The sequence below is a fragment of the Morus notabilis genome, unplaced genomic scaffold (genome assembly GCF_000414095.1).
Source record: "Morus notabilis unplaced genomic scaffold, ASM41409v2 Scaffold404, whole genome shotgun sequence".
In the NCBI taxonomy this organism is placed as follows: Eukaryota; Viridiplantae; Streptophyta; class Magnoliopsida; order Rosales; family Moraceae; genus Morus; species Morus notabilis.
Window position 1 is genome coordinate 413,623 of NW_010362549.1, and position 27,177 is coordinate 440,799.

Here is a 27,177-nt window from a genome sequence, read left to right on the forward strand (position 1 = left end):
CCATTGAATTAGAATCTAATGTTAATCGACCATATGTTGACGTTCCCGGTACCTCCACAAATAAAAGGAAAGAGAGTCTATGACATCTTTCGAACCGAGAAGAAGTCAACGTGAAAAAAAAGAAAAGAACCTCGCACCGGATTTTATTTCATCTCAAGTTTTAACCTTTTTGGTTGAAGGAGATAGAAATGGTGTACTTAATAAAATACCATTGTTGCTTAATGTAGAGGAAGATCCAAAGACATTTAATGAAGCTATGACTTCAAGGAATGCCTCCTTTTGGAGAGAGGCTGTGAATGATGAAATGGATTCAATTATCTCGAATCAAACTTGGATCTTGGTCGATCTTCCTCCGGGATCAAAACCAATAAGCAACAAATGGGTGTTTAGGAGAAAGTACAATACCGATGGGTCTATACTAACATTCAAAGCTAGATTAGTAGCTAAAGGCTTTAAACAAAAGCGTGGTATAGACTATTTCGATACATATGCTCCGGTAGCTAGATTGACATCCATAAGAGTGCTATTTGCAATTGCATCGATATGCAATTTGCATGTGCATCAAATGGATGTTAAGAGGGCTTTTCTAAATGGTGATCTTGATGAGGAAATCTATATGGAACAACCCGAAGGGTTTGTATTACTTGGAAATGAAAAGAAGGTTTGCAAGTTAGTTAAGTCTCTTTATGGTTTAAAGCAAGCACCAAAATAATGGCATGAGAAATTTGATAATGTCATTTTATCTCATGGTTTTAAGCATAATAATGCGGATAAATGCTTATACTCTAAATTTACAAATTGTTTTTGGTGTGATAATATGCTTATATGTTGATGACTTGCTCATTTTTAGAACAAACATGCAAGGGGTAAATGATACCAAGAAATATCTAACTTCACAATTTAAGATGAAAGATCTTGGTGAAGTAGATACTATCTTAGGCGTAAGAGTGAGGAAGCATAGTGGGGGTTACTCGTTGTGTCAATCTCATTATATTGAGAAGGTGCTTCTTAAATTCAATCATTTGAAGTTTAAAGAAGCAAATACCCCATATGATTCTAGTATTAAATTACTAGAGAATGCAGGCAAAGCGGTAGCACAGCTTGAATATGTTAGTGCGATCGGTAGCTTAATGTATGCTATGCATTGTACAAGGCCCGACATAGCATTTACGGTATGCAAAATGTCTAGGTTCACGAGTAACCCGGGTATCGAACATTGGAATGCAATTGGAAGAGTACTTTATTATCTTAAAAGAACCATTAACTTGGGTTTGACATATAATGACTATCCGACTGTACTTTAAGGGTACTCGGATGCAAGTTGGATAACAAGTGCAAGTGATAATAAATCTACATCCGGGTGGATTTTCACAATTGCAGGAGGAGCCATCTCTTGAGCTTCTAAGAAACAAACGTGCATAACTCACTCTACGATGGAGAGTGAGTTTATAGCACTTGCCGCTGCAGGCAAAGAAGCGGAATGGCTAAGAAATCTATTGCTTGATATTGAGTTGTAGCCATAACCGATGCCATCTATTTATTTGTACTGTGATAGTGAAGCTACTTTGTCTAGAGCTTATAACACGGTTTATAATGAAAAATCTAGACATATTAGCTTGAGACATGAATATGTTAAACAATTAATAACTGATGGTGTTATTAATATTGTTTATGTTAGGACAAACAAGAACCTAGCGGATCCTTTGACGAAAGGTCTTTCAAGAGACTTAGTCAAAGAAACATCTAGTGGAATGAGACTTAAACCTTTCTTTGAAAGAGTCACCAATGATGGTAACCCAACTATGTAATAGTTGTACCGCTATTCCATAGTTAAATGGGTAAGAACAAATTATTGTTATTTGACCGGGTTAGCACCGAACTTTAATTAGTCCCTTCCAGGATATTGGTGCAAAAAAAATAGCTACGTGTTTGAGGTTGAGTTTATACTCTTAATGAAGTTCGAGTCTCTTAGTAGCTAGAGATATAATTCGAACTTCACCTAAGTGAACATAAGGAATGGTGCCGTTCCTAACAAGACCTTGGTTTAGTCTTGTAAATGTTCATGAATCCAAGATAGAGCACAAGGCCGGAATAGTACTTAACGATTGGAACAGTTTTTAAATCTTGGATAACACATATGTAATATATTTCCGGTATTTGCTTAAGAGACAAAGTTTAATGCAAAGCACACTATTGTCTTGTGAATACTTTGAAGTATAGTCACTAAGTAAAAGTTAAAATCGAAAGATTCCTTCATATATGTATGTGTTTATCATTGTTAATTCTGAAGAAATATTACAATCTAGTGGGGGATTGTTAGAGAGATTGTAATATATCTCTCAATTTTGATATCACAAATTGGATTAAAACACATTCAGAAAGAGTGGGCTGACACAAGCGCGCGCTGCAGCCTGCGCAAAACAGACCTCTCGGGTCTGTTTTGCTAGGCCCGCGCGCTGCAGCGCGCGCCTGGGCGCTGCAGCCTGCGCAAAACAGACCTCTCGGGTCTGTTTTGCTAAGCCTGCACGCTACAGCGCACAGCAGAGTGCGCTGCAGCGCACGGACGCGCTACAGCGCGCCTCTTGGGCGCTGCAGCGCAAATTATTAACGGAAAATGTGTTTTCGTGCGTTTTAGTGATTTGAAAAGGTCTCGAACCATTGCATCTATTTGTGATATGTTTTCTCACATATCTGAGCACTTATTAACAATAGAAATAACTATTGATATAAGTGCATCAGCATATAAAAGATAACCATCAAATTGAAAAGGTATCTTTATGTGAAAGGTTGTAACACTTAAAGAGGATGGATGCATCTATGTCTTTATTTGATAGATTTCAGAAAATACAGATTTATTATTGTTCTGGAACTCAATATTTTTGCTGGATATTGTGTTCAAGGGTTTGTTGTATCTTGGGGGTAATTTACCATTTTAAAACTCGTTAGCAAACTTTGAGAAGTAAGGACAAATAAAACCTTAAAGAAAAGTATTCCTATACGCCTCAAACCCTTCTTTCTGCATTCTTTATTCTTTTCATCCTCCCAATTCTGAATTTGTTCTAACATTTGTTAACATCCAAAGGGGTATGCTAAAAATGGTAGCCCCTCGCCGAATTTAAAAAAAAAATCTACCTTTTCATTATGGAATAATACATGATATAAATACAAAATGTAAGTCAAAGAACAAAATTTGATAAATTTTTGTTGGCCATAATCCTTAAACCCACAAGCCAAGAATCATCACATCAAATTATCAAGAAAATAGGTTATAACAAATATTTATCTCTATTGGTGCAGCTTTAATCTTTAGCAGAAAATCTCTTCGACGACGTGTTCTTGGGGTTATCACCTTCCTCAGTCAAATCACTGAATTCTTGAATGAGTGCTTAATCTCTTTATGGGGAAGAGTGAAAACCTATCGTATGATTTGACGTATTAGGGACCGTAACTATAAGTTCCTTGATATATTGTCCCACTAGACACCCATTAAACCTAATTGGGTCAATATTTAGTATCAACTCATTTAGTCCATACTCATTTAGGAAACTTATTGGACTTTTTTAAATTGACTAATTGATTTGTCCAATTAATTTAAATAACGTTAATATAATTGTCAATTAATATGTTGGCCACAGTAGACAGGAAATAAAATTTCCTAACAATTTGATCGTGTTAGTTGGTAAACACTGATGTTAAACACGCATTCTATTAAGCAAATGAAAACAAGAATGTTTGTGTTCATGGTATTGTACGTGAAACGTTTTTAACATATACGATCAACTTTATCTGTTTGTGCTTAAAAAGTTATTCTTTACTGTTGAATGGAAGAAAGGGGAAAGAAGAAAAACTTGAAATAGAAGGTGTCATACATAAGAAAGAATGAGAACTTGAAACTGAAGATGGTAAAAAAGCTTCCTAACGTAATGGAAGTATCCATAGATGTGATTTCTGTAGCTTAAGGCCAAGTAGTGAACTGAAAGACTTTGAAGACAATGTCAATTCCAGTTGGTATTTGCCAAATAAAAAGTGCAACATTTAGTGTGTTCAATGCAATGTGAAGATTTCTGGCTGTCTCGTTCCCCTTTTGCATTGCCGGAACAAGGGATGCCGCGGCCGCCCAGAGCACTGCGATACCTGTTTGTTCACAAGAATCCGACCAGAGATTAAATTAATAACTCACAAGCACAAAGCCGCCGACAAAAACTAATCTGAATTAGTTGAAAAAAATAACAACAACAACAATAATAATAATAATAATCTTCATTGTGCCGCCTGAATTCTAAGATCATTTTTACTTTGCCCCCTTAAACTTTAGAAACTCTGAAGACCCGTTTAATTCGTTGATTCGAGTTTTTAATTTAAGTTGAAATGTGACTTTATGTGAGAGTTTTGTACTGTAATAAAAAAGTTAAATGTGATTGTTTTTGCTGTAGCAAAACTTGAATCGGTGAAATGAACAGATCTTAATTTACCCTTTGAGTTTTGAATTAGTCCCATTAAACCCTCTCTTGTAGGATTCTTGTTAAACTATGCGGAAAAAAGACGGTTAGGTACGGTCAAGTAGTATTTTTTGTTTATTTTTAACAAAAATTCAAACAAAAAAAACCACATGTCAACACATTTCCTCTATTTTTAAGGAAAATTCTAACTCAAGTCCCTAATTCATAATTTAGGGGACAAATGGAGAGGTTTTAAAATTTAGGAGACAATATTGTTTCTAAAAATAATCATTAAAGAAGAAAAAGAAAAAGCCTTCTACTTTACCTGCTCCTGCAAACAAATGGGGTCCAGGGAATAGCTTTCCTGTCCTAAACCATGTGTTAATTGCTCCACCAACAGACTCAAACACCCCAAATCCTAGCAGTACTGACCCTGCATTGAAGTGTCTATCCCTGTAAGACCCCTTCAACAACTCCTTCCTCTCCTGAATTGGAAAATACTAATTACAATCACATACTTTCTCAAGGCAACAATATAAACAAAATGAGCATCAAACAAAAGCACCAAACATCAAATAATTCCAATCCTCAACAAGCAAAGTCATAAACCAAAAAAAATTCTACAAAGAATTTAACTCTCATGAAAATTACACCTCGGGAATAGAGAAATTGCAGTGGATAACTCTTTCTAAGGTCTACTTTAAGTGGATGCCCTGGTTTTGTTAAATTAAGAAAATGCCTTATTGAAAAAAAAACAAAAACAAAAAAGGTTTACTTTGATAAATCATTAATGGATTTTTTATAACTTAGTGGTTGATCTTGTTAAATCATTGATTAAACTAATCATTAATATATCAACGTATGTGTAACGTATCAAATTTCAATCACCTAAATTATTGATTCTTAACTTTTACGAAACATATTTTTTTTTCTTTTTTCTTTTTTTAAAAAAGGCAATTTTGCACATATCTCAATTCCCAAAATCACATGTGCGTTTTTATTGACGTTTAGTTCATAAATTAGAATAATGTGATTAAAATTATTTTTAATTTACGTATATTTTTTTGTAAAAAAAAAATGCTGTAGCAAATTATAAACTATGATTCAAATTATTTGAATCTTCTAATTAAACATCCCAATTTAACCAACACAAGAGTGACGGAATAAAAAAAAAAAGCCTACCTCAGTGAGTTGCTGAATTTTGACTTCAACAGGTGATGGTGGTGCTTCCACAGGTTTCCCATCTGGCGTAACTGGGGTAAGCTTAACTTGCTTCTTGAGCTCACTAATCTCATTCTGAATCGTCCTGACTCGCCTCCATTGCCATCCCAAATAGCCGGCCCACAATGTGTACAAGAACAAACTCCCCATCACAATTGGGTGAATCAAAGCAAACGACCTTCCCTCCAATATTCCAAATTCCCCGTCCACAGCAGCTGCATTCTGGGGAAAAAAAAAAAAAAAAAAAAAAAAAAAAAAAAAAAAAAAAAACTTTGAATCAAACAAATGCAAAAAATTAAAACAACCCCACCAAAGAAAAAAAGAAAAAAAAAAAGAAATGGGCTTGCCTTGGGGTCGAAGAAGAAGGGCAATGTGAGGGCTGTGAGGGGAAGTGAGGATGACTCGAGCTGACGAAGGGCTTGAATGAGAAGGTTTTGTGTTTGTGGGTCAGAGGAGGATTTGGGTGAAAGTGGAACGCGCAGTTTATTTTGGGTGCTTTGAAGTTTGGGTTTTGAGAGACTGGGGTTTGGTTTTGTCGGAACAAGAGGAGGCAGTTTCAGAAAGCTGAGCGTGGCGGCCATGCTCGCTCTAGAGAGAGAGAGAGAGAGAGGAGAGAGAGGGGAGATAACTGGGTCGTGGCAGATTACAGAAAAGATAAGGAACTGATGAGACTTTATGAGTCTATTATCTATATATGATGTTCGTGTATGTGATTGGTTGGATCAGTGTTATTTATTTATTTATTTATTTTTCTGGCTAACCAGTGTTATTTGACAACGTGTTTTATAGCTAGACAGTACTTTTTTGTTGAGCCCTGTTCTAGAATTTAAGGTAAGAAGTGGACCCCATAATGGAAGGACCGGTGCGATCCAGGTGGACCCTTCCCTTTGTATTCAATTATCAATATCGTGCTTCTTATTCATATCACTTTTGGTGGGTCCTTCTACGGTTCTACCTTCACGGCAGCGGCTGGCTTCGCAAATTTATTGTAATTTTTATAAATTTTGGAGACGTTTGTAAGGAGATTCATATTATAATTTAAATTATAATTTATAATATATTATAATTTTTTTTTATAAAAAATATATATAAATAAAAAATAATTTTAATATTATAATTCTAATTTATAAACGAAACGTCTTTTAGTATGTAAAGTTTGTAAGTTTATTGTAAAATTCATAAATTATCATATTTTTAAAAAATTTATAAGTTTATGTAATTATAGTCACATTCGTTTTACAGATTTAAATTTTTAATTCGAGTTAAGATGTGACATTTTTTAAAAACTTTTAACTGTAACAAAAAAAGTTATCTATGATATTTTTTGAGAATTTTTAACTATAAAAATTTAAAATTAAAAATTTAAATTAATAAAATAAACGAGACCTATAATATTCAAAATTTACAAGTTCAAACATAAAATTTACAAGTTATCATTTTTCTGACTCAGTGAAAAAAATACTTCTCTCAGCATCATAAAAGTTTCCCCTATCAAGTCAGCAATTATTTCAATAGGGTTCAATTTTCTAATAGGATAATTTAGTGGGATTTGTTTATAAGTTACAATTTTATTTATGTCCGTATGAATGCAAATTTTCCATTTCACTTTACATTGCTGGAAATATATGGGATGTAATGATAAAGGAATGGTTTTTTTTTTTTAATGTTTATTTATGAAGTAGGATTTGAAATGATTTAATTTCATTAAAGTGTTTATTAAGTTTATGAATAAAAATTGTAGTAACTTTATTATTGGTTAAGTGACTTTTTTTAATATGGTTAAATTGAATTTTGCAACATAATAATAATAATAATCATAATAATAATTTAATATTAATAAGATTATTGGTTAAAACTTAAAATTTTGTAAGACTACAAAAGTAATTTAAAATTGACTTTTCTGTTCTCATTTCATATGATGGGTGTCACTAAATTAGCAATTTTTTGTGTGAACAATAATAGGTAATGAAGAGAAACACCCGGCTTTTTTTCTCATTTATAATAAAGTTGACACATCGTGAAAATCCAAACAAAATTATGTAGCTGGACAATGAAAAACAGCAGAGAATTTGGGTTCTACTAAAGCACTCTTTGCCTGTAAATTAATGTAATTTTCTCTTCTCATCGAATGATGACTGATACAAGTATCAGAACGCCTTTTTCAAGACAACTTTACTGATTGAAAAAGCAATATAAGTTTTTAAAAAAAATTATTAAACTTATGAATTTAAATTTTTACTCTTTAATTTTGAATAATACTTTTTAATTAATATAATTATTTAACTAAAAATAATATTAATTAAGTGTCAAGAATAAAAATTTAAATTCGTGTATTTTAAAGAATATTTATCCCCTTTTACAAAAAAAAAAAAAAAAAAAAAAGGAACAATAGATTATTTCTCGTTTTAGCTACAACATTAATGCCGAATGCCATAGATGGAGTGTTTAGGCACTCAGATTCTTCGACAAGTTGGCTCATATTTAGAATCAGTTTAGAGTTATTGTACTTTTAATAAAAATAATATTTTTATTTATGCTATGTTTAGTAGGATGGATAGAAAAGATAAAAGGAAAGAGAAGTAAAATACATAGGTGAAATAAGTAAAATAATTTTCTCTCATGTTGTTTGGTAAAAGAGAAAGAAAAGTGAAAAGAAAACGTCAAATTTAAGGCATTTTATAATAATATCCCAATACAAATAAAAATATGATGAGGGATGAACGTAAAAATTGTTATTTTACATCTTATTTTTTTGTCAAACTTTTTCCTTTCTTTTTTCTTTCCAAAGTTGGAAGGATTAAAAATTTGTGGGCCCTATGGATTTTTATTTCCTTTCCTTCCTCATTTCCCTCTACCAAACAACTTAAAATTCTATTTTCCTCTACAAAATTCTTTCTCTATTTTCTTTCATTTCTCTTTTCCACCCTACCAAACACACTTTTAACACAAAAGCAAAAATACAAGTAGAATTTAAGGCTTCGTTCACTTCGCGGATTTGAGTTTTCAATTCGAGTTGAGATGTGACATTTTTTTAGAGCTTTACACTGTAGCAGAAAAAGTTAGATGTGACATTTTCTGAGAGATTTTAACTGTATAAACCTAGAATTGCAAACTCAAATCGGTGAATGAACGAAACCTAAAAGCTACACATATTAATTTCTCAAAATAACTTAAAAAGTATATTAATTTGTGTGTAAAATGCTTTTGTACACTTTTATCAAGCAATATAATTACATCGTTTATTGTGCAACAACACACTTTTAGAGGACGTTTAGTTTATGTATTCAGAACTATTATCGTTTTACGTATATTTTTTATGAGAGAAAATAATGTAGAGAATTACTAATCATGATTCAGAATCAGGGACGAATATAACATGTTGGTATATGTTAGAGGGCTCATCAGCAATTGGACTGTCAAAGATGCAAGTGCACTCGGGAAAGACCATTCCAACTTCCACTACCTCTTGCTTTTGAAATAATTAAACCATCAAAGAATCTGATTCATAGCAAGAGACTGATAAATCATGACCTACCCCATTTCATTACTATGAAGTATGAACGATTCTGTAGTACAACACGTAATGTTTTTAGCTATCACATGTTTACAATTTTTTTTTTTTTTTGGCATAATAAGAAAAGGGGATCAATGACATCCCCTAGCTCGTATAATCACTTGACGATCAATTAAGACCGCAAATAGAATAGAAAAAAAATTTAACTCATATTTTCGTTAACTAACATTTAGAGTCTAAAATCACATTAATCTAAACTATATTTAGAGGCTGTTTGGGAGGCATAATATGACAGGTCGATTAGAGGTACAATATGACAGGCCGATGAGAGATATAATTCAATCTCACAACGGACAATGGGAATCAAACCCTAAATGATAAAGGTGGAGTCTTATTAGGATGTCTTTCGCTACTATGCCACCACCACCGGTGGTTTATAAGCTAATTATAAGACCAAAATTCTAATATTAAAACAATATTAATGACACTTGTGTTGAGCACCATACACCACTAAAAGGGTGGATCCGAAAACCTGAAACCAGTTTCTATCAGGGCCTCCATCCATTTATGACACTGACATGAACAATCCAAGCAATAGCGTAAACAAACTACACAGGCAATAGCTTTTGTAGCTGATGGGCCAAAAGGCATAAGCTGGGATTTCTATGTCAAAGACACCAGACCTAGCTAATGAGCCTTAACAGAACTCCCACAAAGGCCCAAGACCCTGAGCAATGAAATAACCCATTTGGCATTTGCTACCTCATTGACCTACCAAACTAGACTATAAGGACTGTATTATTATTATTGTTATTATTATCTCTTAATTAATATTTTTTTAGGGCTGTTTATAAACCCACAGGCTTAACCCATCCCACCTCAACTTAATTTGAGAAATGCAATTTCTAGTATTAAATTTTTTTTTTCAGCCCATTCAATGTCTAGCTCGGAGTTTTGGGACGGGGTGTAGATTGGGCCTATAATAGCCCGCACATCCCAACTCAACCCGCGCTCTAACTTGTCTCCTCTAATATCTAACCCTAGGCAGACACCTCATTTTTACTCTCTAGTTTCTTCATGTTTGAATTAAGCATCTATGTTTACTTTATGTTAAGACTAATTTATGTTTGTTTTATGTTTGATGTTGGATGGACTACTTTGCTTCATGTTTGATGTTAGATTGAACTTTGAATTTCTATTGTTTGAATGTTGGAGTTATTATTTTTATTTGATGTATGTTGGAGTTATTATTTTTATTTGATGATAAACTTTGAATGTTAGATTGAACTTTGAGTCTTTGATTCTTTGAATGTTAAAACTGACCGCCTAACTCACGCCGTAAAATTTTTCTAACATCATTGGGATTAAATATGTACAATTCACACCCTTTCAAATAGAAAAAAAAAAATCATATCTCATGCCAACCCAACTCATACATTTAAGAGTAACTTTAACAAATTTTTAGACTTTTTTTATTAACAGTTTCAAACCTAAGAATTTAACTATTCGTACAAACAAGACTGACACAAAAATATATGATTATTACCTGTTGGCTGCAGTAGACCTAGAAGTGACAAAACAAAGCCTCGAATAAACCGATCCTTGGTGGCCTACACACTTGATGAATAGCTTTGTCCCAGCTTGTACCATAAGCGTAACATGAAGTTGTGATTCGATTAAGACACAACACCCTCATTTCACACTCATAAATATCAATCAAGTCCTTTATATGATGGTTGGCAAACGGTGAAACATTTTCAAGTATTATGGGTAGCCAAAACTGAAAGAATCCAATATCATTTACTTATTAGGCTCCTTCTTGATTAATAATTGACCTATATATCATACAAATATATATGTATGTATATATATATATATTTATATATGCGGCCTTAGTAATATTTCATGTGTATACCGCATCATTACGCATAGGTTAGCGATCGTTTTCGTGCGTTCATTCGCATATTACATGTTAACTAAAATCGAAAAGATTGTTGCACCGCTTGATTTTTCTTGTCCTCTAACTAAATATCATCGACTGATTTGCAGCCACAACAACCATACAAATGTGTGACCGTTTCTGGCCTCTCAAACTTCACTTTCAGCACCGGAATATTCCATTACATTTGCTCCTTTAGGCAACCTCCCCAAAAGCGTTTTTTATTTTTACATGAATCTCAAAATTTCTTCTATAAATAATCAGGATGGAGGGCACAATGACACTTATAATTCTTCTTTTTTTTTTAAATAAAAAATGGAAAATTAACATTCTTAACAAATGGTGTTTGGAGGATCTTTTTCCTGCCAAATACCCAAATAAAATAAAAATAAAAATAAACGAGAAAAAACCAATTTTCTTGTAAAACTATATTGTACTCCACTCTATTAGTCGAGAAAAATGTAAAGGGAGTTGCTGAAGATTAAAACTTTTATGCTATGCGAATACTTTCTTTAATTTGGGTGCAAATTTTTTGTCCCTTGCCATAAAAATAAACATATCTATGTGCATTATATGGGTGCGCTATCATTCCTTGTTGTTTTGAGGTGAATTTGTATGTCCATTTACCATGCACGTAACCTACTTGGCAAGACCAAATATCATTGAAAAAGCCAAAACTTAATTGAGCAACTTTTTTGGAGGAGAGAAAATTTCAAATTGAGCATTCCGAAAGAGACACTAAAGACTTTTAAACGCAAATGGCATCAAGTTTCACCAGTTTTCTGCTCTCTTTATGTTTGACGGAACAGTCTAGTTGCTACCTAATTATTTTAGTTTTAATAAGGGTCCAATTGAATTAAAACACCCATGTAGTTGTACCAATACAAGGCGTATTTTAATTAAAAAAAAAAAAACATGGCGTATTTTAAGTAAGTTTCACCCACGTTTTAAAAAAAAAAAGACTGAGTAGTACATTTTGTATATTTGTTTTGGAGATTTTTCTACAATACGCATTGAAAAAAGAAATTACAGATCTTAATCAATAATTATTTGTTCTACATATTATTTTAATTTAATGTGATTTTGACAATATCTAAACAGTAAGAAAGAGACACTTCTACTAGTAGATGGCTCTATCAAAGGAAGATCCATATTCATTTCATGTCCAACACTTGTTTTTTTATTATTATTATTTTTGTTAAAAAAAAACACTTATCGACTAATTTGACTACAATACACATATATGAATTAGGCCAATGAAACTTATATATGCACATATGCATAAATACAAAGTCTACGACCAACTAACTAAATACTAAATCGTATCTGATGACCAAAAATACCAACCGTGTATAATATTTGCCTTAAGCGTGTTAGATCAGTTCCCATTAAAACAGTTTATTGTGAGTTAATTGGCCACTATCAAGGCCTAAAGTATTTTTTTACCAATCAAAGATTTTGTGGGAATTAACACACTTAATAAGCAAAGAAAAAAAAAATTAATGAAAGAGATGAGGAAGTAGATAAGTGCAAGTGAAAGGTAGGACGATGCTCTACGCGTCACGCATAGAAAATGCTGTCTGTATTAGCACCAACATTAACAACACGCAAGTGTTTGATCAATTCAATATACAATTTATATTTTTATGTACAAAAGTGTAAAAAAGCTTAGTTGAAGTTGACATTTTTTTTTGGGGGGGGGGTATTTTGATAAAGAAAATATTCTTGAATCTTGACCCCAAGTGCCGTACGAATAAAGGAGTCTCGAATTAAGTGGAAAAATCCTATTACTGAGTAGCAAACTTTTGAGTGATAAATATCAGTAATTAATTGCTGACATAATTATAGGGTCTTCTAATAATCAGTTTTATGAAGTATTATTTATTTGATTGGTGTTGTTTTCTTATTATTTTAAAAATTACAGGTTGATTATGTGCGAGTATGAATGGCTTTTGTGTACATAATCGGCTTTGGTGTGCATCAAGAGCCAAAACGTCAAACTTGGAACCATTTTCGCTGGTTTAACTTTATAAAAGTGACAAATGAAACGAAAACTAGTACATGATATTCTATAATTATGTCATGCAAAAGGTGGATTTTAGCCAAAAAGGAGGTTGATGATGTTGGGGCGCAGAAAGACTTTTGGACAATTTCAAAGTGTCTTTAAATGTTAAATGTTCTGCGACTTGGACGTTCTTTCAACCTTTAAACCCTCGTGCATTAGCTTAAAATCTAAAGAAACTTTCAAGTCTGTATAAACTTTATACATACATACATAAAACAAACATATATACGTAAGTGTGTAATTATATATATATATATATATATGCACACACACGTGTCGCTTCTTGATGCCAGTTAAGAGTAACACGTGGCCTCGTTTATTTCACTGATTCGAGTTTAGAATTCGAGTTTTACTACAGTAAAAAGCTCTCACAAACTATCACATCTAACTTTTTTGCTACAGTAAAAAGCTCTCACATAAAATCACATCTCAATTCGAATTAAAAACTCGAATCAGCGAACTAAACGGGCCAATGACCCCTAATATTTAGATTCTTCTGGTTTGGTATTTTAGGCAGTCGAGCCAGCAAATTTTGTTCGACCTTCCCAATTGAATAGAAAGAAAAAATATATATATATATATATATATTACTGGAAAAATACGTTTCCCCTTAGTTGTTGGTAAGTTATACAAGAAATGTAAAAGAATATACGAATATCTTACAATAACATAAAGCTGCTGTCATCTTGAAACCAAGCCACTTGGATAATTTGCCGTCATCAGTTGCTGCCTACTTTTAAAATGACAATTTATTTAGCTCCCCTCCAAAAAAAAGGACTAATTATGTGGTTCATAGAGAAATGAGTACATTTGTTAGGATTTTCTTTATGAGTTAGGAAACTCTCGAGTCAATTAGAAAAACTTTAGTTAATTTTTGTAGATGAACGAGTATGATTTAATTTTCGTAAAAACGTTTAATTGTAACTGAGGTGTGATTATCGACATGGCATAATGGTAAATCCACACTCACACTTTGAAGTGTAGAATTTAAATTTTAAATTAAAAAATCCTTCAATGGTAGTGTACTCACTCTCAAACCTGTGTGCTCTCGAGAAGCTAAAACCGTATTAGTTGGTGTCTTTAACAACAAATAATAATAATAACAATAATAATGAGATCAATAGCTTTGTTGATTTTTGTATGTTATTTATATATATGTTACTAATTGCTTTAGCTTTTCACAAATCAGTTACGCCTCGTTAATTCGAATTTTTAATTTGAATTGAGATGTGACATTTTATGAGAGTTTTTTACTGTAATAAAAAAAATTAGATATGACATTTTCTGAAAACTTTTTACTGTACAAATTTAAAACTGAAAACTCGAATCGGTGAAATGAACGAGGCCTAATTGCTTCCAACTTTAAAGTTAACTCCTCATTAATCAGGTTGGCACTTGGCGTACGTTTGCTTGCTTCTCTCCCCTTCCTTTACAATATTGTTTAGAAACCACTAGTAGAACAGTTTCTAGTATCTCATGGGAATTAAGATAAAAAAGGGAGGAAAAAAAAAATAAAAGAGAACAAAATTCGTCTTGTCCCAAAATGAACATGTTTTCTTTTACTCAGTCCAATTAGAAGTCCTATACGAGGGACCGATTAATTAAGAAATTAATTGCCCCCTCATTGCTCATAAAGGTTGGATATGATTAATTTGTTAAAAACAAAATGACCCATTTGAATAGACAAGCCCCCTTATCATTAGAATGATTTATTATAAACGACCAACAATAATAATTTACTATTTGCTAAAATAAATCATTAATTAAAAAAAAACCATTACCACATTCTATCCACCGGATCATATTATAAAATCAGATCAGAACAAGTTCAATTGCATATACATAGTTTTTTTTTTTAATTATTATTGTTTGGTACTCTAGCGCCTAGCTAGTATTTATCTGATAATGAGACTGAATCTTATTGCCTATAATATATCAGGAAAAATTAATCACAACTTTGTGAGAAAATCTAATTAATTACTTTGTAAATAGCGCCTACACGCGGTAGAGCCACGCTTTCGAAGAACTAGAAAGCACAAAAGTCACTTTTTTTCCTCCTTTTTTTTTTCCCTGATTAGGAATATAACCTAAATAAAGCGAATAAAAAAAGAAAGCCCATGAACAATGGACCAACCTGGCTAGTTAAAACATAAATAAAAATAAATAAATAAATAAATAATTTCAAATTTTAACTTCAAAAAGTCCCCATATAAAAATATGATTCGTCACTGATTTTCCTAACCTCTTCCTTCAAAAAAAAAAAAAAAAAACAGATTACGCAAAAAATCCTCCGCTATAATATCATCACTCATAGCCTTCTCTTCTCGAGTCTCTAATAAAATCTCTGATTTTTCCCATTAGAATTACTCCCTTTTTAGCCATGTTTTCCTCTTCGAAAAGGAAGAAAAAGAACTCGAATTCGTCGTCAGAATCATAGAGATTACAGATATTATCATCAATTCTTACATACCCACAAAAAAAAAAAAAAAGAGAATGGTTTTTCTTCCTTATCTTCTTCTTCTCTTTCTGGTAATCGTCTGTGGATTGGTTTTGGTCCGTATTCTTCTGTACAGAACAGGATTGGTTTACATCGTGAAAAAATGGTGGAGAGCTTTCGAGGACTGTTTCCATGTCTACCAAACATTCAAAGTCCCCGAGTTCAACGACGCCATGCAAGAGAATCAGCTATATCGCAGAGTCGGCGATTACCTCAATTCCTTGCAATCCGTCGAGGATTCCGATTTCACCAACCTCGTCGCCAGCAAAAGGCCCGGCGAGATCGTCCTCAAGCTCGATCGCAACCAGAGAATCGAGGATTTCTTCCTCGGAGCGAAATTGGTTTGGCTGAACGAAGAGAGAGGAGAGAGAAACGCATCCAGAAGCTTCGTTTTGAAGATTCGGAAGGCCGACAAGCGGAGGATTCTGCGGCCGTATCTGAACCATATTCACGCCGTCGCCGATGAGGTCGAGCAGAGGAAGAGGGATTTGAAGCTTTACATGAACCTCGGAGGAGGAAATCTCTGTGATCGTGGCGGCGGACGGTGGAGATCGGCGCCGTTCGCGCATCCGTCGACTTTCGAGACGATCACCATGGAAGCCGATCTCAAATCGAAGGTGAAATCGGATCTCGAGAATTTCGTCAAGGCGAAACAGTATTACCACCGGTTAGGCCGTGTTTGGAAGCGGAGTTATTTGTTGTACGGACCTTCCGGTACCGGAAAGACGAGCTTCGTCGCCGCCATGGCGAATTTCCTCGGATACGACGTCTACGATCTCGATCTCTCCAGAGTCACCGACGACTCCGATCTGAAAATGCTGCTGCTGCAGACGACGAACCGGTCGGTGATCGTGATTGAGGATCTTGATCGGTTCTTGATCGCGAAATTGACGGCTGTGAGCTTATCGGGCGTGTTGAATTTCATGGACGGCCTGCTTAACTCGTGCTGCACGGAGGAGAGGATCATGGTGTTCACGACGAACGGAAAAGACGATATTGACCCTGCGATTCTCCGGCCGGGTCGGGTCGATGTGCATATCCATTTCCCTTTGTGTGACTTCGTTGCGTTCAAGAACTTGGCCAATAGCTATTTGGGTCTAAAGGAGCACAAGCTTTTCCCCCAAGTGGAGGAGATTTTCCAAAGCGGGTCGAGTTTGAGCCCGGCCGAGATTGGGGAGCTTATGATGGCGAACCGCAACTCACCCAGTCGGGCCATCAAGTCCGTCATCTCCGCGTTGCAAACAGACGGTGATGGGAGGGGCGTGGGGAAGATCGGACGGAGGTTGTGCGACAATGGGCCGATGAGCTTCTCAGAGGAGCCGGGTTCACCCGCCGGAGCATTTTTTGATGGGGTCCATCCGGTAAAGGATATCCGTAAATTGTATGGATTTTTGCGGGTGAAGAGCAACAGAAAACAAGCTTTTGATGCGGGTTCGGGTCAGAAGAGTGGTTGATCCGATTTTACTTTCGAATTTGTTAGTACATGTCAAATTGCCATTTTGGGGGGCCAAAGGTCAACGGCTAGAATTCCTATAGCAAAAGGCTATTGTTTATGGCTTAGATCAAAAGCTTTTTTTGTTAATGAACAAAATTTAGATTGTGATAGTGTCATTCTTCTTGTTATCTATTTTGGTAGTTTTAGTTTTAGGAATGTTTTGCCCGTCGGCTTTGTAAATTGGAAGATTAGATAATCTTGATAAATACTATTTAAAAATATACGGGTCAAAACTTTTATCTTTTATTTTTTATTTATAATCTTTTTAATTAGATAATTACATTAATAAAATGGTACTAGAGTAAGAATAAAAAGTAAAGGTTGAGATTCATGAGGACATTCTCCATTTTTTCTAGAAGGATTAGCTTGATGATTAGCAGGAAAGCAATAGATAATTAAGGCGAGCATCCACATGAGTATTATTTTTTTTTATTCCATTTCATTTTATTTGGTTGTCAATTTGCGATTGTGCTTATCATTGGGGTTTTGTTTTCTTATTTATTTTCTTTAACACAAAGCATGAATCAATGAACAATGGATGACAGTAATAAAATAAGCAAGGTTTTGGAGTATAATTCAATTGCTGAGGTAAGTTGATAGCAACTAGAGAGAATAGATGCACACAAGGAAGTTTAAACAATAAAAATAAATAAAAATAAATAAAAAGAAGAAAGTTTCTCATGGTGGAAACTGAAAAACTGAAAGGAAAAAACTCTCTTGGCTTATGAAACTTCATGTGAGTTGTGACTAAAGACCAGAACTTGGTTTTGGTTGTATGTTATAAGAGTAATGATATTCCCTTTTCTCCATCTCTGAATCAAAAAAAGGCTGTTCTGGACTTTCCTGCTCTCATCATTGGTGATGATGATGTATTTTTGGCCCTTTCTGTCTAAACTTATATCATCCTTGGCCCAAATTGAGGCAGAAAAAGAAACAAAGTGGAAAAAATAAAAAATAAAAGGACATATAATTCATTCACAAGTCAAGGGTCAAGGCCGATAATTGCACGGCTACTGAATAAACACGCTTTTCAGCTGTTGCCTGAGATTCTAGCTTGTGAAAAATTTTAAAAAAAATAATTCAAGTTATAATTTTATTTGAATTTATGTTCTTTTAAGTTTAAATTCGAATTTAAATTCAAGTTTATGACTAAAATTTGAGTTCAAGTTTCTACTTCAACTCAAGTTCAGAAACTCGAACTCAAATTAATGAACAATATTTTTTCTATTTTTTAAAAATACTATAACTTTTTCGTTTTAATTCTGATTGAGATGGTTTTTTTTTATCCGTTAACAATGAAAGAACTAATAAAACACGACTCACATACCCCATTAAAATTTTTCATCAGCATTGAGTTTTTATTAAAATACTATTTAAATACAAATTTAAGTTTTGACTTACTCAAACACAAACTTAAAAAGATTCTTATCTCAAACCATAACTCAAATGTACACAACTAAACACAAACTCAAATTACAAGTTCAACTCAAATTATAACTCAAATTCAACTCAATAATTATATTCAAATTAAACTCAAAAAGAACAGGCCTTCAATTTGTCATTTCACCATGTCTGGTTTGCAACCGTGCTCATGAATAAAGACCCATTTGGCAGTTCATAAAATGAAAACTTAACAAAATATTCTCCAGCAAAAGAATTGAAAAAAATAAAAAAAGATAGAAGAAAGGAGACAGCCCAACTTGACTTAGCTTGTGTTGATATGCATTTGTATGGACCCAAATGATGTTGGGAAGGAACATTGGCATTTGCCAATTTGAGCAATTTCAGGTGATAATTGACTGAGAAAAGTAGAATGGCTATAATTTCGCAGCTAAAAAGACAGTTTAAGAATTGGATGCTCTATTCTTTATTAGGAGAAATGTTACAAATTCCTCGTGCCTTTTAAATTTTAAAACGTATTTATTGCGTCTCTTCATGTATAATACTTCTATAAATTTACTCCCCCTCCCCCACAGCTAACTTTAAAACTTGCTATTTTTTTTTTTTGGACGAAACTGTAGAGTTTTCGTTTGGTTTAAGCTTAAACGGAACATTTATGGTTAATGCATGTCTTTTACTCTAAATAAATTAGTTAGCACCAAATCTAAGATATATTTTCTCCTTAATTAGAGTAGCTACTCAAAAGCAAGAAAACAAGAAGGAAAAAAATGGAGAACAGGCCAGAATTCAATTGGGTTAGTTAAGAGTTTAATAAAATTGATAAATTTGACATTCTCACGTAAGTCGCACGTACTAGTGTGTCTAAAAAATAGCACATTTTAAAGTTTGATAGTGAATTTGGAGACATTATATTATAGGTGAAAGTTTAGGTCGGGTCAAACGGGTCAGGCCGAAGTCCTAAACTGTTGGCTCGATCCTAACTCGACTCAACTAGCTCAAGTGTTCGGGCAACTCAAAATCTTATTCGAGTCAGACCCTTTTTCAAAATAAATTTTCTTAAGAAGTACCTTATAATTTTCGGCTTCGGCTGGGCCGACCCTCGTTATTTTAAGGGCCGATAATAACGAGTCGGATTGGACTAAAATTCTCATTTGGGCTTAGACCGGACGGTCTAAACATTCACCTCGATACAATCATCAGGGTGCACAACAAAGACTTTTCAAGTTTTGAAGAATTCATAGAATTTATCCTCTTTACTATGAAAAGCAATAATATAAAACAGAAAACAAACAAGAATGCATAAGATTTTTATTAATGTGAATGTTATGTTACTAATTTCATCATAGTAAATAAAAAGATTACAAGATGATCACGCACGGCTCATGTTTCACAATTTGTCCGTGTTTTTCTTGATTCAAGTGCAAATACTGCATGATATTTAGGCTCTACATACTTAAACAAATAAATGGCCAATTATTACACATAGACATAGCAACCGGTGCCGCTATCATTATCTTATTGTTATAAAATAAAATATTATTATACTATTATTCTTTGGGATTACAATAAGGCCCCGTACTTTTTTTTTTTTTTATACCACTTCTGACTCGCCGCTAATTATGACCTTTTCTTTGCATGAAATTATTGCTCGATCTCTTCGAATACATCAACAGTTTACGACCTCATGATTCAGTTGTTCTTGAAACTGAGATTCAGGCATCGTTTATTCGAGTTTAGAATTTAAATTTTATTATAATAAAAAAATTTTATAAATAATTACATTTAATTTTTTTATTGTAATAAAAAATTCTCACATAAAATCACATCTTAACTCAAATTAAAAACTCTAATTAACGAATTAAAAAGACTCTTAAAATGTTCTAATATCAATTATTGTTCCATCTGTTTCTTCTCCTTTTCTTTTAATAATGTTTTTTTTTGAAGGATTTTAATAATGTTTTGGCATCATTCTTTACTTTCTTTTCCCTTGTATATTAGAATAACGAACCTTAGCATTCACGTCTGCAATTATGGGCCAAGACATTAATGTCAATTGGGAGAGAAAAGTGCAATAATGAATATATATGAGGTATGTTCGGAGTCAGTCCAGCTGGCCGTGTTTCAAATTCTCCACTGAGATGCCTAAAATGGATATGGACCAATCTCCATCGCTAGCTAGAATCAAGAAGCCACTTTTTTTCGCCACCCTGTATACGTTCTACAATACCAGAAACACACACACATATATACACGTATGCATGTACGTAGGTATATATATTCATGTACCTTGTCATTGTAACATGTGCTTATTTTGAAAACATCATGCTTTGTTAATTTTACCAATCTAAATTTTCAGTTTTAAGTTTTTACATTTAAAAACTCTCAGAAAATGTCACATTTAATTTTTTCTGCTACAGTTAAATTTTTTTAAAAAATATCACATCTCAATTCGAATTAAAAGTTTGAATCCATAGACTGAAATTCTGAAGTATTTCTATATGGGAAGCTTCGACACACCGCAGTCTAGTTGTTGAGGGACAACGAATTTTAGAGCTAAGATATTGTTGGATTTACACATAATAAATGTTTAAGAAAAAAGTTGGTTTTTTGTTTTTTTGCTTTAATAAAGTTGGGTTTGATCCCGGAATATAATGCTTGAATACTCGATTACAATAAAGGGTAGTTGTACTGGCTTTTGGAATAGGTTTTGGTGTATATATACACGCACATATATATATATATGTATGTATATATATATATTCGTATTTTTCGACAATAATGTATCAAATTACAGACTGGTGTAGGAAATGAAGATCATGGAAACTCTCTTTTTTGTTATTTGCAACGCAATGAACACGACAGCTTTTATTATCGTAAATTGTCAAAATAAAAGTTAAATAAAAGAAAGAATATAATAGATTCACTGTAGTTCTGTGATGTGTCCATATCCACACATGTATGAAGAACAAGGAGAAAATCTACTAATAAGGACCACTATAAAAGATCTCTATATAAATACAAAATACAAATCCAAAATCGTGTAAGGTACTTACCACTGTCAAATTCCCTAAAACCAAGAGTTTTGAAAAGTTTGAACGATAGATTATGCTCTTGGAATATAAAGCTTGAAAATGGATAAGAAATTGACGAGAAAAAGGATCACAGGAGTAGTTCCTATAGTTTCAAATCATAGTCTCGGATTAGTTGTATGAATATCTCTTTGAATCTTATTTTAGATTTGACTCAATGCATACATACTTTAAATTTTTACCCTTTTGTAAAATTGCATAAAAAATTTACAAAAGATTTTTTAAAGTGATGAAAAAGAATTTTGACATCAAATTTGGTCTTAGGTTTATTGACATCAATTTGTTGGACAAAAATTGTGCTAACATTGACCAGTAACTCGATGGGTTACTTGAGTCAACCGGTGGGCTATTGAACTCTGGAGTGGTAGTGGCCTCGGTCACCACTGGTCGACCGATACCATTCAAACGTCTGTATTGCTCATCAGAGCGATAAAGCTATAGAGAATGTCGTTGGAGAGGGGACAATGGCGGTAGACTATTTTGTTTTGTTTTTTTATTTTTATTTTTTGTGAGAGTCATTACGGTGTTACTCATTGGAGTGATAAAGATTAAAAAAAAAAAAAAAATCGCTAGTATAAATCGACTCCATATAAATACATATTACTAGAATCAGATAAATTATCCAACAATATCAAATATACTAATATCCACATATTTTCTAATATGATAATAAACACAAATCAATTATTCAAAATTATTTATAAAAGTAATTACATACCAAATGCTAACTTTCCCTAATGCATGTCATATTAGTTTTTATTCTTTATTAGTAGATTTAAGAAGTTATGTTGATTAACATTAAGTTACATTCACTTATGGAAAAGTCTTTTTCAACTCTAAAAATGTGACAATTCACCTCTCACTGAGGTGAAGTTGGAATAAAGTTTGAGATATGTATCATTGCTCTTAAAAAAATTGAACAACCTCTTGAAAGAAAAAAAAAAAAAAGAAAAGAAAAAGAAGAAAAAGAAATTGAACAAGGCAGATTGTTTTACTCATGAATTCCCACTTTATTATTATGAATGCACGGTTGGTGTATGTACATATATTGTACCTAAACAAACGTAAAGTTCGAGTACGTAACCAAAAATATCTTTTAGTTCTCAATTTCTAGACCAAAAGAGTGCTAAAGTCACTAGCGACTTCTCTTTTCCACCTTAGTTTGGAAGAAAACATGTCATTAAAGTTCCTTGGTTAATTATCACCACCAACAACATCTAACATTGTGATCGTATTAGGACCCGTTTCAGATGATGAAAGATGTTAAGATGGCCCAACAAATGTCACCACCAACACATTGAACCAAAAAACTAAAGAAAATTTCTTCTTAAGATCGCCATGCCCTCATGCCCATGCTTTAAGATCTTCCTCATGTACCAGCGTTGCCTCGAAATTAGGGCACATATTGGCCTACTTCACCATCCCCCACACATAAATAGTACTCAAGAAACGTTTCTGAAAAAAAAAAAAGTTTTAGAGGTAATTGGTTTAAGGTCCTTTTATCGTGGGGTCTCATAGATCTCTTTTGTGGCCGCGGGATCTCATCGAAATCTAAATTATAATAAAAATATACATAGAATAAATAATTTTTTATATATATTTGACAGTTAAAAAAAAATTTCTATCGATATTTTTTTTGAGCCACACCCTAGAAATTTCCATTTGTTTAAAGGGAGAAAGAACTAAATAATGTTTAGGATTAGTCCCATAAACTTTAGGTTTATTTCTACTTTGCCCCTTAAAGTTTGAATTTGTATCATTTAAACCCTTTTATAAGAATTTATTTCAAATTCAGACGAAAAAAAGGATTAAGTGTGGTTTTGTGGTTTTGATCTATTTGTTTTTAACAGAAATACCACATAATTGTTACTCTCTTTTTTTCTATATGTTTTTTAACATAAATTACAACTAATAGGATTAAGTGGGAACAATTAAAACTTCATGAGGCAAAGTGATAGTTTTAAAGTTCGGGAGACAAACCGAGAATGACCCTAAAGTTCAGGATGCACTAATAATAATAATCCTAATATTTATAATTAGGGACTTTCTCCAATAGGCCTACTTACCGAAAGCACTAGTTTCCGACCTTTAAATCTGGTCAAAATCACATCAGTTAAAAAAGTATGCAATACGAATAATTTCTGATATAAATTTAACAGCTGAAAAATAGATAACTAACAATTATTCATTTTTTCTCATCATACCAAAAAAACTCTCTAATAATTAAAGTAAATAATAGGTTTTAACATACTTGGAGTAAATAGCAAATTTATTAATTAAATCACTGTTTTACCTCTAGTGAGTAGATAATTTATCTTGTAAATATTCTACTTAAGACAGTTGCTATTTATTCAAATATTTTTAAAACCTCCTCTTGTAAAATATTACTTAATATAATTTCCATACGAGGATTAGTTGATTCTAAGGCCCTTCTTTCATAACAGAGCACAAAAGAGCACTTTCATCCATCTTAAGGTCAACATTTTCTGTTAACGTCCCAATTTTCTCACCAAGAGTCGTAAAAAAAACAAAAATAAAGAAAATAAATACTCTTTAAAATGTATAAATCTGAATTTTTATCTTATTCTTAATTAATATTATTTTTAATCAAATAAATATATTAATTAAAATAATATTAATTAATAATAAAGAATAAAAATTTAAATTTATACAAGAAGTTTAATAATTTTTTGTTCTTTTTTTCCCCAAAAAGAAACTTCACAATGTAGGCCTAGAAAGATTCCTTGATGAGCCTTAACTCTCTATGAACAACACAAAAGGCTCATCCACAAATGTCTCTCTCTATCCACTTTCAACAAGCCCAAAAAGAGAAAATCCATAAATAAAATAAAAAAACAAATTAGGAAGTAGTAAAGTACAGTAGAAATAGAATGTAGATCAACATGAGCAAGTGGATAATTTCTTCATCTCACTTATTTCCAAATCAGAGCCAGGAATGACATCAATCTTGGAACCTTGAAGAACCGCAGGATCAGAACCGTTGAGTTTGCCATTATTACTCCCACATTCCAAAGCCTTCTTAGAAACGACGCCGTATATCTCTTCAAGTACTCTGAAGAAGGCAGCGTCCACGTTGTCACCACTGAGAGCAGAAGTCTCCGAGAAGAAGAGGCCCTGATCCTCTGCGAACTCCACAGCGTCTTCCGTTGGAACCGCACGCAAGTCCACCAGATCGGCCTTGTTCCCTATCAGCATTATCACGATCGAGTTGTCCGAGTGGGCCCGGAGCTCCTCCACCCACCTCGCCACGTGGTCGAAGCTCTGTCGTTTCGTGATGTCGTAAACCAGCATTGCCCCTAATGCGCCTCTGTAGTACGCACTTGTAACTGCTCTGTATCTACGTTTGAAACCCAGATACCAAAAAACAATTAAATAACCGATCACAACTTTAACGAGTCACGAACCATGATTCAAATCATAACACGAATCCTCATTCTAAATGTAATTCAAATTTAGAATTTAAATTTTATTATAATAAAAAACTCTTAGAAACAGTCATATTTAATTTTTTTATTATAATAAAAAACTCTCATATAAAATTACATCTAAACTTAAATTAAAAACTCGAATCAGTAAACTAAACGAGCCCCACATATCAATTCATATAAATAATATAGAGGCTTTTTTACTTCTCATAATTCTCACCAAGGTAATATTTAACACTAATTTTATCAAAAATTTAGCATTGATACGTAATTATCACGATACTTATCGGGTAAGTTAATCGCGGTAAAAATGAATAACGCTACTCTTTCTATCCATGCTAACAAAAAATAAAAATAAAAAAAAATAAAAAACCAATGCCAAGATGGTATCTAGTATTGAGACAAACTTTATACAATAGTATCTATCTACTTCTACCTAATTAAAAAAACAACAGCGAGATGATTTTCAGCATTAATACATGCTTCATATACTAACACCTATTTACCTAGTTAAAAAACTAATTGTGATCAACTCATATCTAGCCTTAGTGAGTGACATGACTGAACCAATATTACAATATGATTTATATGCCAACATAATTCATATATATATATATATATATATATTATTTTGGCTCATTAGTAATATATTACTTTTTTTGTCTCGGATTTCCTTCTCAATATTTGCACATCAAGCGTTGAAACTTCTATTCCTTGGCTCGTGATTAATTTACAAGTGTGTGAGCAAACACTGTCATTTCTACTCAAAATAGAATCACAGATTAGACATGATATGATAATCCTAAACCTTCCATCATTGATCACACCATTAATCCACAGTATCCAAACTTAAGCAAAATAGAGAGAGAGAGAAAAAGAAAAGGAGTGAGAGAATCAAGAGAGAGAGAGAGAGAGAAATATTAGGAACCTTTCTTGGCCGGCAGTGTCCCAGATCTGAGCCTTGATGACTTTGCCCTTAATGTTGACAGTCCTAGTCTGAAACTCAACACCAATAGTTGACTTTGAGTCAAAGCAAAACTCATTTTTAGTGAACCTTGAGAGTATCTGAGTTTTCCCAACAGCAGAATCTCCGATCACCACCACCTTAAAAACATAATCAATTTTCTGATCATGCCCATTTTCACTCTCGGTCCCATTCATTTCTTGGTTCATTTTCTCACTACCCAAAAAGAAAAAAAAAAAGAAAGAAAAAACACTAATAATATTCTTTCTTACGGTTCTCCTTTATGCAAAGTATATAACATTGAACCTTGTTTTTGGTCTCTGGGAGTTTTAAGTGGGAGCTAGTGAAGGAAAAGGACAAAAAATTGGAGAAAGAAGCAGACAGGACACGGTTTTAAACAGGAAAAGAAGGCTAGAAATGAATTATAGGTCCAGTCATTGTCTCACCTTTAAAGCTTTTTGTTATAGTGGGTGGCTTCCATTCCATGCATTTTTTTTTTAATGATTTTGGTTTAATGTTTTTCCATAATTTGGGGACTAAAACTTCTTTGAAAAGCCATTAAAGTTTGATAACCGGGATTGGTACTAGGATTTATAATTAGTCATTGTAAGTAACCAGCGTAAGCACTCCTAAAGAGCTAAGTTCTGTGGCGCAATCTACGGGATTATTGTTTTTTCTTTTCTCTTCTGTTTCTTTTGATATGGCGCAAGTGCTAATGCTACTACATTATATGTTATTGTTTTGGATAACTTTATTGTGGAAGCATCCCACCATAAGACAATAGTCATGCATGGAGTCTCTTATGATTAAACCCTCACTCAAATCTTTTATTTTCAAAAATTCTATTTACATATGAATATGTATTGTATTAAGTAATGTACATATAACCCCACTAAAAATATAAAAATTAATCTTATAATTCTCATTAAGTTTTTGTTTTAGTTAATTAATTCCATTGATAAAAAATTTTAATTTCGTCGCTGCCGACAGTCATGAAGTGAATGAGGCTATAGTGTCTAACGGAATCTTTGTTTGATAATCCCATAAGATGTGTACAATTTGATTTAATTTTTACCATCATGATAATGATACAATATGCTTACTGTA

The 27,177-nt window shown here is 33.0% G+C and overlaps 3 protein-coding genes across 3 annotated transcripts; 1 reads left to right on the forward strand and 2 right to left on the reverse strand.

The window, feature by feature from the left end:
* Nucleotides 1-3,839: 3,839 nt before the first annotated feature.
* LOC21406222 lies at nt 3,840-6,334 on the reverse strand. The gene is made up of 4 exons (XM_024168385.1): nt 6,008-6,334; nt 5,622-5,882; nt 4,765-4,924; nt 3,840-4,134 (listed from the first exon to the last, which is right to left on the reverse strand). The coding sequence occupies exons 1-4, from the start codon at nt 6,239-6,241 to the stop codon at nt 3,956-3,958; spliced, it is 834 nt and encodes a 277-aa protein (XP_024024153.1). The 5' UTR covers nt 6,242-6,334; the 3' UTR covers nt 3,840-3,955.
* Nucleotides 6,335-15,427: 9,093 nt separating this feature from the next.
* Nucleotides 15,428-17,286, forward strand: LOC21406223 (AAA-ATPase At2g46620). The gene has a single exon (XM_010102391.2). It carries the CDS (start codon nt 15,672-15,674, stop codon nt 17,127-17,129), a length of 1,458 nt encoding a protein of 485 aa, XP_010100693.1. The 5' UTR covers nt 15,428-15,671; the 3' UTR covers nt 17,130-17,286.
* Nucleotides 17,287-24,341: 7,055 nt separating this feature from the next.
* Nucleotides 24,342-26,374, reverse strand: LOC21406224 (ras-related protein RABA3). Its single transcript, XM_010102392.2, has 2 exons — nt 26,035-26,374; nt 24,342-25,018 (listed from the first exon to the last, which is right to left on the reverse strand). The coding sequence occupies exons 1-2, from the start codon at nt 26,277-26,279 to the stop codon at nt 24,559-24,561; spliced, it is 705 nt and encodes a 234-aa protein (XP_010100694.1). The 5' UTR covers nt 26,280-26,374; the 3' UTR covers nt 24,342-24,558.
* Between the last annotated feature and the right edge of the window lie 803 nt (nt 26,375-27,177).